The 15924-nt window shown below is 39.8% G+C and overlaps 2 protein-coding genes across 3 annotated transcripts in view; one reads left to right on the top strand and one right to left on the bottom strand.

Moving 5' to 3' along the window:
* LOC126379230 (lachesin) overlaps positions 1 to 550 on the bottom strand; it is a 24390-nt gene extending 23840 nt beyond the window's left edge. Inside the window, exon 1 of the mRNA XM_050027922.1 lies at positions 423 to 550. Within this exon, the coding sequence (XP_049883879.1) occupies positions 423 to 477 (55 nt within the window). The 5' untranslated portion in view covers positions 478 to 550. The remainder of the gene's footprint in view (positions 1 to 422) is intronic.
* LOC126379235 (uncharacterized) overlaps positions 1 to 15924 on the top strand; it is a 22292-nt gene extending 6368 nt beyond the window's left edge. Inside the window, exons 1-10 of one of the 2 annotated variants that reach the window (XM_050027926.1) lie at positions 1952 to 2032; positions 4573 to 4736; positions 5668 to 5792; positions 6861 to 7027; positions 7985 to 8086; positions 11837 to 11932; positions 12695 to 12772; positions 13512 to 13605; positions 14873 to 14980; positions 15786 to 15924. In XM_050027926.1, coding sequence (XP_049883883.1) covers positions 4593 to 4736; positions 5668 to 5792; positions 6861 to 7027; positions 7985 to 8086; positions 11837 to 11932; positions 12695 to 12772; positions 13512 to 13605; positions 14873 to 14980; positions 15786 to 15900 — 1029 coding nt within the window. In that variant the 5' untranslated portion in view covers positions 1952 to 2032; positions 4573 to 4592 and the 3' untranslated portion in view covers positions 15901 to 15924. Of the gene's footprint in view, positions 1 to 1951; positions 2033 to 4572; positions 4737 to 5667; positions 5793 to 6860; positions 7028 to 7984; positions 8087 to 11836; positions 11933 to 12694; positions 12773 to 13511; positions 13606 to 14872; positions 14981 to 15785 lie in introns of those variants that run through there. The other variant, XM_050027927.1, reaches the window with a different exon arrangement.

The following is a 15924-nucleotide window of genomic DNA, read 5'->3' as shown; positions in this document are numbered from 1 at the left end:
ACCCAAATAATTATCACAATTTAAAGCGTCAATTGAGAGCTATAAAAACCTGTTATTACACCAAATGGTACCGTAAATTCAGTCATAATTGTCTTTAAAACTTTTTGTTTAGTGATTTTAGACCGTTATTCGGCGTAATTCAACGGAAAACCCAGTTAGAAAAGTGTTAATCTATCGAGTAAATAAAGTGATTTTCACAGTTTTCACGAGAAAATAGGCAACTAAATGTCCTAGAATGCCAAAAAACATGCAATAAGGGTGTGTCTACTAAGAATTACGTGTCTGAACACCAAAACAATCATCGTACTTTTTCTACCTGTTCCCTACAACTAACTACGAAAATCTCTTAAAAGGCATGCTGAGACGCCATTTTAGGGGAATAAATCTAAAGTAGAACATTAAAAAAACCGTTTTTAACTCACCTATGGAGGATAAACATAGTATTACAGCAAAAGTTTCGATATTTATAAAAGCCATCGCTAACACACAACGCTTCGCCACACCTCAAAACTTTTGTTTGACTTCAATTCATTCGTTCCGTTTGATTGAATCCGTTGAATGATGGAAAAGAATGAATGGAAACCTGATTTGTCTGGGTTGCTATTTAAAGGATAATAATTACCCTTAAAATGTTAACTCAAAACACAATCAACAAAATCCCGTCCGTAATCTAATCCTTGTAAAAGCAGAGGAAGCCAATAGTTGAATTCAACTAAATGTACTTTGCAACTACCTTTATAATTATATTTGTCGATCGGCTTTTATGCTCAGACGCTATATTAAAAAATAAATTACACTGGTTAATATACCTTACAGCAAACGAAAATGGTTTTATTTATCATAAATATAAATTAACAAAACGTATACCATATTTTTTAATCTTTGTCAAAGAACGAATGTTTTATAAACCACACCTTGCTCTGTCGGTAAAGTAGTGAATAAAGCACGAAACTATAGTACCAAAATGCGTCAACAGATGTCGTCGTTATACGCCATCTAGTGTCTTATTTTGAAACTATTACAACATAATGTTGTATAGCTGACTACAAGTAGAAAGAATTTCACTATTGACCGGTAGAGGACACTGTGCGAATTAATTCCGCTATTTGGCAACAGAGGGCGTCACTTGTAATAAAGTGATAATTATTTTATCACTAACTTTACAAATACGTACGAATCATAAATAATTATGATATTTATGATTGCTATCGTAATTTTATTATCAATGGACTTTTTAACCATAAAAAGTTTATTAATGCAAAGTCATCTCCACCTGTGCTGTGCAAATTTGAATATTATTTCAACATACAATAATAAAACGAAGTACCTATCACCTATATGAATTCATGTATTATTAAAGCAGGTTGTTTTCTAGTTTTATTAGTGTATCTGCCTACCTCATTAGGGAATACGGGCGTGACGTGACATGAGTTGTAACTACGTGACTCAGGAAAAAGTCTTATCAGAAATTAGGCGAACAAGGCCATCTTAAAAGATGATTATTATTATTTTAATAATTATCTATTTTGCCATCGGATTTCTGTACAATAAAGATAACTTATTGCATAACTTAAGTAAGTAAATACATAATCGTGGAAAACAACATCGTATCATCGAAAAGTAGGGTGACCATTCACGGGCCTTCCTTATGGATGGATAGGGAGATCGGGCCTTAAACCATCACGCAGGCCCAGTGCGGATTGATGGTTATTAACGACTGCTAATGCAGCCGGGACCAACGGCTTAACGTGCCTTCCGAAGCACGGAGGAGCTCGAGATGAAAAATTTTTTTTTGCGGTCACCCATCCTATGACCGGCCTTTGCGAAAGTAGCTTAACTTCAACAATCGCAGACCGAGCGCGTTTACCGCTGCGCCACCGAGCTCCTCAATTTGATTTTGATAATTATTATCCTCAAAAAGTACCTAAAGTCATGGTCGCCGTTCAACTAGATTACAGAAGGTTATCTCAGACTACAATGTTAAAGTCACGGACAGATAGTCCAGGGAAAATAAGCCAAGCGGTCGTCTGAGGTGACTATAAATTTTATTTATTAAATAGAATAGAATAAGAATAGAATAAATTTATTGCCAGTAACAATTTACATTTGCTATAAGAACTAGGTAATTAAGAATATTAAGAATACGGGCAAAAGGAAATGGATCAGCTTGTGCTGTGATGGAGCCGTGCTATGGCGCCATCCAGCGCTGGTTTTCAGTCATTTCCTCTTCCTGGGATATTGTGCGGAACGATATTGTGGGATAAGTAATTGCCAACGAGGGCTAGAGGACATTAAATAGAAATATACAGCAGCTTTAGATAAAAAAAGAAAAACAATAAAATCAAAAGACAATCAAATAAAATTAATAGTTATTTTATTTCCATTTATCAATCAAATAATAAAGTAATTATTATTAATAATTTATTAATTATTATTATTTTTGTTTTTTTTTAATAAAACTTTTTTATTACTAAATACAATGTTAATAAAATATATAACATAGTCATTATTTATTTATTTATCCATCCAACCCCGGTACCGGACTTGCACCAATGAGTTATTAATTATTTATCTTAAGTGCAGTTTTCACTAACACAGTCGGCTCAACCATTATAGACGGCGATACGGCTCACCTATCACGTTAGTCTAACAGAAAGCTCGGTGATGTGTGGATACTTAGATCATCTTTGGATGTATCTTTGATTAACGCAATTGGGATATAGTCGTAAGCTTCATCTCCCTAGCATTATCCCGTTTTTCACAGGGTCCGCTTACCTAACCTGACGATTTAACAGGTCCGGTAAGGTCAGGTCAGGTCAGGTCCGGTATAGTCGTAAGCTTATTTTAAGTTAAAGACATTGTTTTTATTTGTTTTAGACTTGTATGTTTGTTTAAAATACTCATTTTTTATCTTATCTCGTTGCAGTAGTAAAAAACGTATAAAAGATAAACTTAATTCAGTTACTATTTAGGTAATTATTTCAAACTGTTTTTTGACTGTATTTAACCTTGACATCTCAGGGTTTTGTTGGTTTTTGTCCGGATTTTAGTTATTTTTATTTAATATTCAGATGATTAGCCGTAAAAAACCTCCACTAACTCGCAGTGGAGCAGCGTGGTGAAGTATGCTCCTTACCTCCTCCGGTTGATTGCGGGGAAGTCTGTGCACATCATATATACATAGGCTGTTTATGTAATTTAATATTAAATAATATAAAATAGATGCCTACTCTAAGCAACCTTGAAAACACTCTCAAAGTCGATCTAAGTAATAGGTATTTTTATAACGAATTCCGATAAGATCAAACTGACGATAAAAATATTTTCCTTCTATTTTGAATCGGTTTGAATGAAGCTAGCTTGTTGCAGTTTTCCGCTGTCATTTACCGACAATAGTTGTCTCGAAAATAAACATAAGTACTTAATTATTCCGCGTAAGTGCAAAAAAATGTAACATCTAGGTTCTAAGATGACTCCAACCAAAACTCAGTCTCAGTTGAGGGCGACCTTAAGGAAGACCTAAACTCAGTCCTCAGTTGAGGCCCCTTAAGGAAGACCTAAACTCAGTCCTCAGTTGAGGCCCCTTAAGGAAGACCTAAACTCAGTCCTCAGTTGAGGCCCCTTAAGGAAGACCTAAACTCAGTCCTCAGTTGAGGCCCCTTAAGGAAGACCTAAACTCAGTCCTCAGTTGAGGCCCCTTAAGGCAGACCTAGAACTCAGCTCAAAAGCAGTTCTCAGACGTCAACTTCAACTTTAACTCGGTTTACTCCAACGAGGTTTAATGCTAATTATTGAAAGAAAAAGAAAGAAAGAAAGATTTATTACATTGTTTTAAGTTTACGCGGTTATTATCATAATTAAAGCACATAATAACGGGTTCTTACCGCGTTTAAATGGGGATATGAGACTCCCGGATCCCATTTATTACTCCCGGACACCACAGACACAGACAGACAGGCACATTATATTCAACACAGGACAGGCACCACACGGAAATCAAAACAAAAAAAAAATAAAAAAACATCATACCTAATAATTAAAATCAGAATTTTCAAAATCAACAAACAAAAAGAGAGAGAGAGAGAGTTCAGAGTTTTTTCGAATTACTGAGCACCTTTTTTTTGACGTGACTTATTGTAGATTTGCCGCAGGTGGCATTAACTACTTGGCCGGACAAATGGGGAGCGCTGAAGGCGAGAGCCGGGTGAGAGAGTTGTACCGGGTGAGAACCCGGTACAACGTTTAAGACAACAGACCTGAGGGTGCCCAGTTGGGCGCGAACCTCGGCTCAGGGCGTCGTCTGAGAGGAAAAATATTTGAAATAATGAATCGACCCTAGTAGGTCGATAGCGATAAGCGCTAATTGAGGGAAGTCGTCGACCACGCCGGCGGGATCGGTATTGGGGTCCTGAAGTGTTTGGTGTCGCGAGCTGATTGGCTGCCTCTTTGGCTAGAATTGAGCACCATTTCAACCCAAAATACGCCGACAACTCAGTATTCGGTACGGTGTGACTAATACCCTGTGTAGGCTGTTCATGTTATGTTAAATTGACTTTATAATTCATATTTCAGATTGAACTAAAAAATAAAAAATGGAAGCAGTAGTATTCGACGGGAAGACTCTGTCTCTCAAGTATGAGAAGAATTATCCGATGCCGAAGGTGATCAATGATGATGACGTCATCGTCAAAGTGGAGTATTCAGGCATCTGTGGCACTGATCTCCATATCATTCAGGTAACGTTACATATTATTATTATTATTAGCCTGTATGATCCCACTGCTGAGCAAAGGCCTCCCCCATGTCTTTCCAAGTATCCCAGTTCTGTGCGAGCTCTATCCAGTCTTTTCGATAACCGTCGAGATCATCGCGCCATCGTTTCCGGGGTCTACCACGTCTACGGTGTCCGTCCTGTGGTACCCAGTGCGTGATGATCTTTGCCCATCGTTCCGGATGCATGCGGCACACGTGTCCAGCCCAGTCCCACTTTAGCCTGGCGGTCTTCCTGCCAACGTCAGCTATACCGGTTTTAACGTTACATATAACATAATGATTTTAATACATAAACAGCCTATATACGTACGTCCCATTGCTGGGCACAGACCTCCCCTCAATCAACCGGAGGGGGTATGGAGCATACTCCACTGCGCTGCTCCACTGCGGCTTGGTAGAGGTGCTTTTAGGGCTAATAGCCAGGAGCAACTGCCTAACATGCCCTCTTCATCAACCCTTCTTCTTCTGTTGTGGGGTGAATCACCAACCTCATCGACCTTGGTGTCAGGGTTATTATTGAGCCGCCAAAATCCCCTGACGTGGCTCATGTAACGACTATTTACTTACATCAGCAAGTAGCAACCGGGACCAACGACTTAACGTGCCTTCCGAAGTACGGATCGTCTTACTATCGGACAATCAGGTGATCAGCCTGTAATGTCCTAATCAAACTAGGGATCACAAAGTGATTTTTGTGGTATGTCCCCACCGAGATTCGAACCCGGGACTTCCGGATCGTGAGACCAACGCTCAATCACTGGACCACAGAAGTCGTTCATCAACCCTGGTGCCAAGGTGATAGTATTGAGCCGCCAAAGGCCCCTGTCTCTATGCGATTGATGTACCTCTGACTAGTGCAATCAGGATTATATTCTTCAATATTTTCCTTCTCAGGGTGAGTTCCCGGCTTCCAAGGAGCGCCCTTTTCCACTAGGACACGAGTTCAGCGGTGTCGTACACGATGCTGGCAAGAAGTCCATCTTCAAGAAGGGACAGAAGGTCGTCGTTGACCCTAACTGGTGAGTTATTTACGTTCACTACTTGGCCGCACAAATGGAACGCTCAGAGCTCACTTCAGCCATTGTTATAAGAGCGAACAACTCGATTTGTCAGCAGCGCTTTTGTTGATGAAGGTCATTCTAATTTATAGAAAATGGCCCACAGTATAATTCTTCTTTACCATCACTCCTTGTCACTCACCATCTCCCTAGCATTATCCCGTTTCCACAGGGTCCGTTTACCTAACCTGAAGATTTGACAGGTCCGGTTTTTTACAGAAGCGACTGCCTGTCTGACCTTTCTGCCCGCGAAATCAGCCCAATACAGATTAGTTCACATACCTTCGGAACACATTTCTCGGGATTGTGCGTTTCTTCACGTTTTTCTTCACCGCTGAGCACGTGATAATCATTTATGATCCAAACATGAATTCGAGTCAAGCGTTCTCCCAACTGGGTTACCACGGCTTCATCTCACATTACTTATCGTCACTCCTTTCCCCATATTTCTTTCAATTCCACCTCCTTTCTCCAGCAGCTGGCGAGGAATGCGCATGTATACTAAAACTTGGAGGGATGATTGATGATGATTCGTAAAAAGAAGACCTCCAGATTATGTGGGTAATGTTACAGCCAATCTAAACATACCAGGGCTTAGACCAAGAAGACGACCAAAAACAAGATGGGCGGATGTGGTCAAAAAGGACCTGCGCATGTGCAACGTCTCTGAGAACGACACGTCTGATAGAGCGAAGTGGAAGAGAAGTACGAAGAAGGCAGACCCCACCGTCAGATGGGAATAATACAGCCAAGGACAGAGAGAGAGAGAGAGAGAGAGATTCAGACCATGATTCTGCGTCGACATCAAAAGGAAATCGCACAGAAAATAATTGAAAACAGAAACACTAAATATTCATAAATTTTCCGACAGGAAATTCCACTTGATATCAACTCAGAACCATGAGCTGAAATGACACTAACGCCGTGAATACCTCTGCCTACCCTTTCAGATCTCTGAAGCTTGTATCTTAAGCTTGGATGCTTGTATCTACAAGTATGATGCTACGTTATGTTATGTATCTCCGACAGCGCGTGCAACCTCTGCGACTTCTGCCGCAACGGTAACTACCAGTACTGCACTACAGCCGGCATCAACAGTACTGTCGGCATCTGGCGCGACGGTGGATGGGCGCAGTACACCAGAGTACCCCAGATCCAGGTCTTCGCGCTGCCTGAACCTATCACTACTGAGCAAGGCAAGAAAATAAGCTATCACTAACGGATAATGAGAGTTATCACTAGTAGGCAAGGGGAGGTTTAAACATTGCAGTGACATCTGACGGGTTAAAAAGGCCACATTGAAGCAATACATCTAGAAAGGCAACATTGCAATTTTACTTTTATATACTTATGTGCAAATGTCAAATTGCAATATTGCCTTTTTTAGAGGAATTGCTTCGATGTGGCTTTTTTAACCCCCCAGGTTGTTTCAATGCTGAACAAGGTTTTTTGTCACTTTTGAGTAAGGTGATCTGTCACTACCAGGCAAGGTGTTTATAAAATACCCGGTCACTAGTAATATGTCGGCTTATTTTATTTTGAAATGGTGCTCAATCATTGTTGCCCTATTAATGTCGCCTAGTGTAGTGGAGGGCAGGAGTCCTAGTACGGCTTTGAAACAGACTACTCTGGGCAACATCCCACTCGCGTCAAAGTACTGCGGGGCTGAAGGCGAGAGGGAAACCACTGCCCTATTATTCCCTAAAAAAGTAGCATGGATGCTACACAGACAAGAGCGTGGCTCTTAAATTAGTGATGAGTGCCTACCACCACGCATTTCCTGCCAACGTATTTTAAAAATACAATAACATTAAAAAGTGACCGATGGTTTTGACGTAAGGATAGCCGGTCACTTTGCGTGTGGCTCTACAACCATAATTGGCCTCTATAGCCAAAAATACGGATATATTTATGAGCCAAAACTTGCACGACAGAGCTGTCAATAATGATCAAAGTGAGTTTCCTGGTAGCAATCTCTCTCTTTATTTAAGAGCTGCGCTCTTGTCGGTGGAGTAATCACCTTCATTACTCCATAGATAGGGTGGAACATCACCGATTGGGAAATTGGTCGGTGTGCTGCGGAAAGGAAGGCGATTGGGGCAACCACCGTTCTGGTAGTAATATTAATTTTAAATGTATTTATTATATTTCAGCGGGTCTATGCGAGCCGTACTCCTGTGTCTCTCACGGATTCGACAGAGCCTCACCCCTGTTTGTCGGACAGAAGATACTGGTCGTCGGCGCCGGAATTATTGGTATGTAATAAATATTGAGGAGCTCGGTGGCGCAGCGGTAACCGCGCTCGGGCTGCGATTGTTGAAGTTAAGCAACTTTTGCAAAGGCCGGTCATAGGATGGGTGACCACAAAAAAAAGTTTTCATCTCGAGCTCCTCTGTGCTTCGGAAGGCACGTTAAGCCGTTGGTCCCGGCTGCATTAGCAGTCGTCAATAACCATCAATCCGCACTGGGCCCGCGTGATGATTTAAGGCCCGATCTCCCTATACATCCATAGGGAAGGCCCGTGCCCCAGCAGTGGGGACGTTAATGGGCTGATGATGATGATGATGAATAAATATTTGCTCAAACAGAACTTCTACATACTTCTATGCTTGCGTCATCATCCCCCTAGCGTTATCCCGTATTTCACAGGGTCCGCTTACCTAACTTAAAGATTTGACATGTCCGGTTTATTACAGAAGCGACTGCCTGACTGACCTTCCAACTTCCAACCCGTGAAGGGAAAACCAGCCCAATACAAGTTAGGTCACATAACTCCTATAAGTTCATCATCATTAAACAAAGTATTAATAGTAGTCAAATTTAACAGAAAGCTCGGTGAGGTGTGGATACTTACATTGGACGTACGATAAGCTACAAAAGTCCAATCAGTTTCTTGCAAAGTAATAAATTAACTGGTTGCGCTTAAGACCTCCTGGTTATATGTCGTTTCTGTAGTAGACCAAAAACGCTACAAAAACTAAATTTTATAATTATGACAACTAATGGTTCATAATTTCACCACTGTTTACAAATAATTCGCTAAGCCGTTGGTACCGGTTACTATTTACTGATGTAAGTGAGTAATCGTAACATGAACCATGTCAGGCGCATTTGGCGGCTCAATAGTAACCCTGACACCAGGGTTGATGAGGCTAGTATTCCACCTCACAACCCACACGATAAGAAGAAGAAGAATAATTCGCTGAGCTCAGTGACTACACTTTTGCTCTTTGATTGTTCCTCTAACTAACCTATTAAAAAAAAAAAACAAAAAAAAAATAAAAGAATGTGTTTTTGTAAATGTGGCGTCCAATATGGAAATAAATATTTTCTTTCTTTCTTTTCTTTCCTAATTGGGATATAGTCGTGAACTTATGTTATATTGTAATTTATTAACGACAGCACAATTTAAAGATATGCTGCAAATTCTGTCCCAATCAGTGATATGCCATTCCGGGAAAGTTCCCAAAGTTGGAATGTTCCTGTTCTAAAACTGTTCTAAAAGCCGGGAACATTCCCAAAGTGGGATATTATTCTTGGGAACTACCGGTCCCAAAACAATACATAATATTTATCTTCAAACGCAGGTGGTACCTAAAAGAGTCCACAAATTGTCTACCTGATAAAGATAAGATTTTTGTCTTATCCAATATATCGCATTCTTTATAAATAGACAAAGATATTATTTAGAAGTCATTTATCACCATGACTTGTGGTTCTTCCTTGATAACGATAAGGATGTAAACGTAACAAGGCTCACGATTATATCCAAATTGGGGTAGTCAGAGCTACATCCATCGGAAGATGAACTAAGTACCCACACCTCACCGAGCTTTCTGTTAGATCGACGTGATAGGTGGTGAGCCGTATCGCCGTCTATTTGCTCTGTGATTATACCTAATAGGGGGTAAAAAAGGGTTCTTACCGCGTTACAATCAGGGACATGAGACTCCCGATATTTCAACAGTGTTGCAAGTGCCATGATCACGGAACGACTGGTGAAATTGTAGTGGAGTAGGTAGGTCCGTAATTTTCTAAGGCCAAACATATCTGTCTACCCTCTTTCTTTGCCGCTTGTTTCTACATTTGCTACCAAACTCACTACGACAAACCGCATTCACTGTGTCCTCGCGTTTTGTCACCACATAAGGCCCGTTTTAGGTTTTTTTTTTGCGAGTTCAGATGACTCCGAACATTCCGACATCAAATGTAGAAACAAGCGGCAAAGAATGAGGGTAGACATATATGTTTGCCCTTAAAAAGTTATGGATCTACCTACTCCACTCCAATTTCATCAGTCGTACCGTGATCATGGCACTTGCAACAATGTTGACAATATCGGGAGTCTCATACCCCTGATGATAACGCGGTAAAAACTTTATCTATCTATCCATATTGGTTTTTTTTCCATTATTCCAAATCTAGAAAAGTCGTTAAGATCATGGTATAAGAAGATCAGAGGTATCCGTCATTGCCAGCCCTTTGATGACGTAAGTGTTACCACTGTGTTACCATTAAATTGGTATATCCAACATTTCAATGACGTAATTTTTTATAATTGAAAATTAAGTGAATTACTGACTAATGTATTTAATTACTATTACTTGTCATATACTTAAAAAAAAAATATTAAAACTGTAAGTAAATCTTTTACTAAAACTTCAAAATTTCCTTGCAAAGTAAATATAAAAACATTGGTCGTGGGTAATTTATTTTTTACAAGATGGCAACGCAGGGTGGGATGACGTCAGCTGGGCTAACCTTGAAATGTTAGCTGTCACTTTTGAGCATAGGTACCTGGTTTTCATATACCATGGTAGAGATTATGTTTGTTTTACTTTTCGTTCACTCACTGCATATTTATCGCCACTATCTCCGCCCCACGGTTAGGTATAATAAATATTAACACATAAGCAGTATTATCGGCCGTTATCTTTACTGTTTGTTAAACACAGTTTAAAGTTATCATGACATATGGTAAAGATAAAATAATCATTAAATGACTACACTAAGTTAATATCTGTATTTATCCTCTGTCAATATTTTCCATGATATGACACTGCATTATTACGTACCTTTTATGATTATAAATTTAACATAACATTAAAATGATCTCACGTCGATATCTCAAGGGGTAGTCAAGAGGTAAATCCATCGAAAGAAAGAAAGAAACATTTATTACTTCCGGACACCACAGACACAGACAGACAGGTACATTACATTCAACACAGGACAGAAACCACACGGAAATCAATACACAGAAAAAAAAGAAAACAAGAAAACCGAGATCAAAAATCATTAACAAAAAAAAAAGAAGAAAATCAAACCAAAATCATTAAAATAATAATAATAAAACTATGTGTATTCTAAATGCAACGCACTGATGGCCCGATCATAATATGCGGTGGCGTCCGGAATAATAGGACCATCCAATAAAAAAAGGAATATAAGAACCATAAAGCAAAAGGAATACCCCACGCCGCACTAAAGATTTCTGCGTGGTAGGTGAGCCGTATCGCCGTCTATAATGTTCGAGACAAGTGTGTTAATGAAAATTTAATTAGAAACTTCTTTAGAAGCAAGCTAGACTTAGTTAAGACGTTAGACTTAGTTAAGTATTATTAAACAGAACGACTAGTTCAGTAGAATTATTAAGCTATTGCATATTGATTATATTTCAATCTCCCTCTGCTGCGCTCTTGTCGGTGGAGTAATCGCCTTCATTACTCCATAGATAGGGCGTGTAGAACGGTGGTTGCCCCAATCGCTTTCCGTATATCGTATATTTCAATAAGATAACAATTTACAATCGTCTCAATACGCGGTAAGAATTACATCCGTCAAAGTACGTAAGTTAGTGTTGTGACGTTTATGAGCATAGTGATGTATCAGACGATATTAGGTCGATCGATTCTTTTCTAGGTAGAAAAGAATCGATCGACCTAATATCGTACTGTTAGGTAACAGTAAGTATCTATTTTAACTTAACTTTTCTCTATGCGCAGGTAACCTGTGGGTAAGCGTGCTTCACCTCCACGGCCATCGTGACGTCACAGTTTCCGAAATGAACAAGAGCAGATTGGAGATCGTCAAGAATTTGGGTAAATATTACAAAAAAAAAAAAGAAAACGTAATTCGGACACTGGTGCTGATTCTTGTAGACACCATCTAATTTCATTTTAAGTTATACCTGTCCTTTTCTTATCCGCCGAAAAGGAAAGGGACGGATAATCGACAGCAATATATGTAGCAACCTAAATCTATACATAATCTGATCTAAATATCAAGCAACAATTAGTTTTATATAATATGCTTGTGCCATTACATTACATTTTTGAATAATTACGTACCCCTGCAATGAATAAATAGGTAATTATCACGTTAAAAGTGAACAACGCCATCTATCGTGTGTTTGGGGAATGTCGATTGGAAAGTCGCTCATTAAATAGTGGAGATATGTAAAAAAGTATACTTTTTAGTTCATCTTCTTCTATCGTGTGGGTTGTGAGGCAACCTCATCAACCCTTTACTACTTTTTACTACTTTGTGCGTCGGATTTCAAATATTCAGTGGCGCTTAACTTTTATGACAAACATCATAGAAGGAAAAATTTACGGGAAGAGAGGAAGGGGTAGACCTAAGAGAACATTATGAAACAAATAAAAGAAAAGGTGCAGGTCGTGTCGTATCAGGCGGTGAAGGATTCGGCGGGAAGAAGAGAGGAATGGCGAATACTCCACCGACAAGAGCGCAGCTCTTAAATAAAGAGACAGACTTAACTTTTTAAATAAGTATGTTACGTGTCATATCAAAATCCTGAAACAGAAGTATAAGGTAAGTAAGTACCTTTGTTTTTTTTTCAGAAACGGGCTACAGACTCATCACACCTGACGTTTTAGCACAAGAAAAGCAACTTTATGACGTCATCATCGACTGCACAGGTAATCTTTGCGTATTTTTGTCTCATTAGTCTTAGATTATCATGTGCTCAGCGATAAAGGAAAATATAGTGAGGAAACCCACATTTGCATGCATTTTCGGATGTACGTGACCTAACCAGTATTGGGCTGGTTTTCCCTTTGAGGGTTGGAAGGTCAGACACACAGTCGCTTCTGTAAAAAACCGGACCAGTCAAATCTTCAGGTTAGGTAAGCGGACCGTGTCGGAACGGGATAATGCTATGGTGATGATGATGATGATGATGGTGATGATGATGATGACATTTGTGTTGCCCAAATCTACAATAATGTAGATTTGTCGCAAATGGCATTAACTACTTGACCGGACAAGTGTTCGAGCCGATTGGCCGCCCTGTAGCTAGAGTAATCGGGTCGTCAGGATCGTATATTATATCATCATCAGCCCATTAACGTCCCCACTGCTGGGGCACGGGCCTTCCCTATGGATGGATAGGGAGATCGGGCCTTAAACCACCACGCGGGCCCAGTGCGGATTGGTGGTTATTAACGACTGCTAATGCAGCCGGGACCAACGGCTTAACGTGCCTTCCGAAGCACGGAGGAGCTCGAGATGAAAACTTTTTTTTGTGGTCACCCATCTATGACCGGCCTCTGCGAAAGTTGCTTTACTTCAACAATCGCAGACCGAGCGCGTTTACCGCTGTGCCACCGAGTTCCTCCGTATATTATATATATCGTATATATTATAAAATGTTTCCAGGCGTGGGCAAAGTGATGGAGATCAACTTCAACTACTTGATACAAGGAGGCAAATACGTCTTGTTCGGTTGCTGTCCCCCCACACATCAAGCTTCGTAAGTACATTATATTACTTAAGTAAGATGATCTGTGCTTCGGAAGGCACGTTAAGCCGTTGGTCCCGGTTACTACTGACTGATGTAAGTAAGTAGTCGTTACATGAGTCATGTCAGAGGACTATGGCGGCTCTATAACCCTGACACCAGAGTTGATGGGGTTGGTAATCCACCGTGCAACCCACACGATAGAAGAAGATTACTTAATCATACATATATGTGGGAATGAAAGATTATTATGAACATGATGTGTATCAGGTGAAGTTTATGAACTTGTCCTGAGGGGGGTGTGAGACGAAGAGAGAGGAAGGGAAAGGAAGATGGCGGCGCGGCGATCAGACGTTAGAAGCGAGTGTACTGGTTTTTTTTTTACAGAAAGTATAAAAAAACGTTGATCATTAAGAGTGATTTAATTTTTACTCCACCACCCTACATAAAACATAAACCGTGTTATTACAAATCGAAACCTAAAAGATAAACTATGTCATAGAATAAGGAATAATACTACGAATAGAACGACAACTCTCCGCTCCCCACCAGCGGCTGAGCTAGGTTTACCTCACCCCCGCTCGGTCTGACATTAGTCTTCAATCGCATGAGCGTTAGACGACACACACAAATGCGCGTGTACAGTCAATGTGTAAAACGATATGTTATGAAGTAAGCTGACGCGACGGATTTTAATGGAACTAATAGAAAAATCATAATAATTCTATACAGAATCAGCGACAGTAGCGCCGCGCCCGTAGGTTTTCTTTCTTGAAACGGATTATACGTATTTTAAACCTTATCTTTTAGTCTTCATTTTGTAATAACAATAATATAATATGAAATGAAAATCACTGATGAGCAAGGTGAGTTATCGTCGAGCGAGATTAGCTATCATCACTATTGATCAAGTCGAGCTATCATTTCTGATCAAGTTGAGCTATCATTTCTGATCAAGTTGAGCTATCATTTCTGATCAAGTTGAGCTATCATTTCTGAGCAAGCTGAGTTATCACTTCTGAGCAAGATAAGCTGTCACTAGTGAGCAAATTAAGCTATCACTAAGTACTGAGAAAATTGCGCCAAGCTCACGACTATATCTTAATTGGGATAGTCAGAAGTATATCCATCGCAAAATAAACTAAGTACCTACTGACCCACACCTCATCGAGCTTTACGAGCTTTACTTTTGACCGTCTATAAGGGTCGAGCTAAACGTGTTAGTGAAAACTGCAATTAAAGTTTTAAAATAAGATTCACGTATTTTTCTGTGTTACAGAGTGAACCCCTTCCAAATCTACGACAAAGAACTCACCATCATTGGTGTGAAGATCAATCCGTTCAGCTTCCCAAAGGCTATTGGTCTTCTCAAGGCCATGGGCAGCAGGTAAGGCAAATCGTAATCTAAGATGTTAACTCTGACCTTCTTCGACTCCGTCTCCAGTTGAGGCGACTTCAAGACCTTCCTCGAACTCGAACTAAGTAACTAAATAATTAAGTTTTCTTTGGAAATCAGGATAATCAAAACGAAAAGTATAACTCAAGGAGATTCGCTCAATCCCGTCAATCTCGAACGGGATCTCGTGATATTATGCTTCGGGATTGATACCGAAAAATTTGACGAGATCTCGCGAGATCGGGATTGCATTCCTAACTAAAGCATAGAATAAGAAATACTTACTATGTAATGTTCTGAATCGGCGCTCCCCGTTTTGAGAAGCAAGCCGTTGTACCACAGGACCACAGTGGCATTTATTACAACACAATACAATACAATACAAATACACTTTATTGCACCAAAATAAAAAGAAATAATTATAAAAAGACTCTCTAAACCCCCACCACACCCCACCCCACCTCATCTCTGTCTGTCTTGTCTAAGACTAGTTATTAGTAACTAGCGACCCGCCCCGGCTTCGCTCGGGTGCAATGCTGAGGAGAAATAAAATTATTTACGACATCACATTAAAAACCTCAAAAATAACAGTAAGTATATCTCCACTATTTAATGGATGTTATTATACATATAAACCTTCCTCATGAATCACTCTAAGTATCTATTAAAAGAAACCGCATCAAAATCCGTTGCGTAGTTTTAATGATTTAAGCGTACATAGGGATATAGGGACAGAAAAAGCGACTTTGTTTTATACTATGTAGTGATAATAATTTATTATTAATTAATTTCGCAGGTACGTGGACTACAAGAAGCTGGGAGTGAAGACCTACGCGTTGGCTGAATACAAAAAGGCCCTGGATGACTTGAAGGCTGGTACCATTGCCAAAGCTCTTTTCAAAATTGTATAAAATATAAAATGATGATGATGATGA

This window comes from Pectinophora gossypiella, chromosome 28 (genome assembly GCF_024362695.1).
Source record: "Pectinophora gossypiella chromosome 28, ilPecGoss1.1, whole genome shotgun sequence".
Lineage (NCBI taxonomy): Eukaryota > Metazoa > Arthropoda > Insecta > Lepidoptera > Gelechiidae > Pectinophora > Pectinophora gossypiella.
This window is presented reverse-complemented; position numbering and strand designations above follow the sequence as displayed.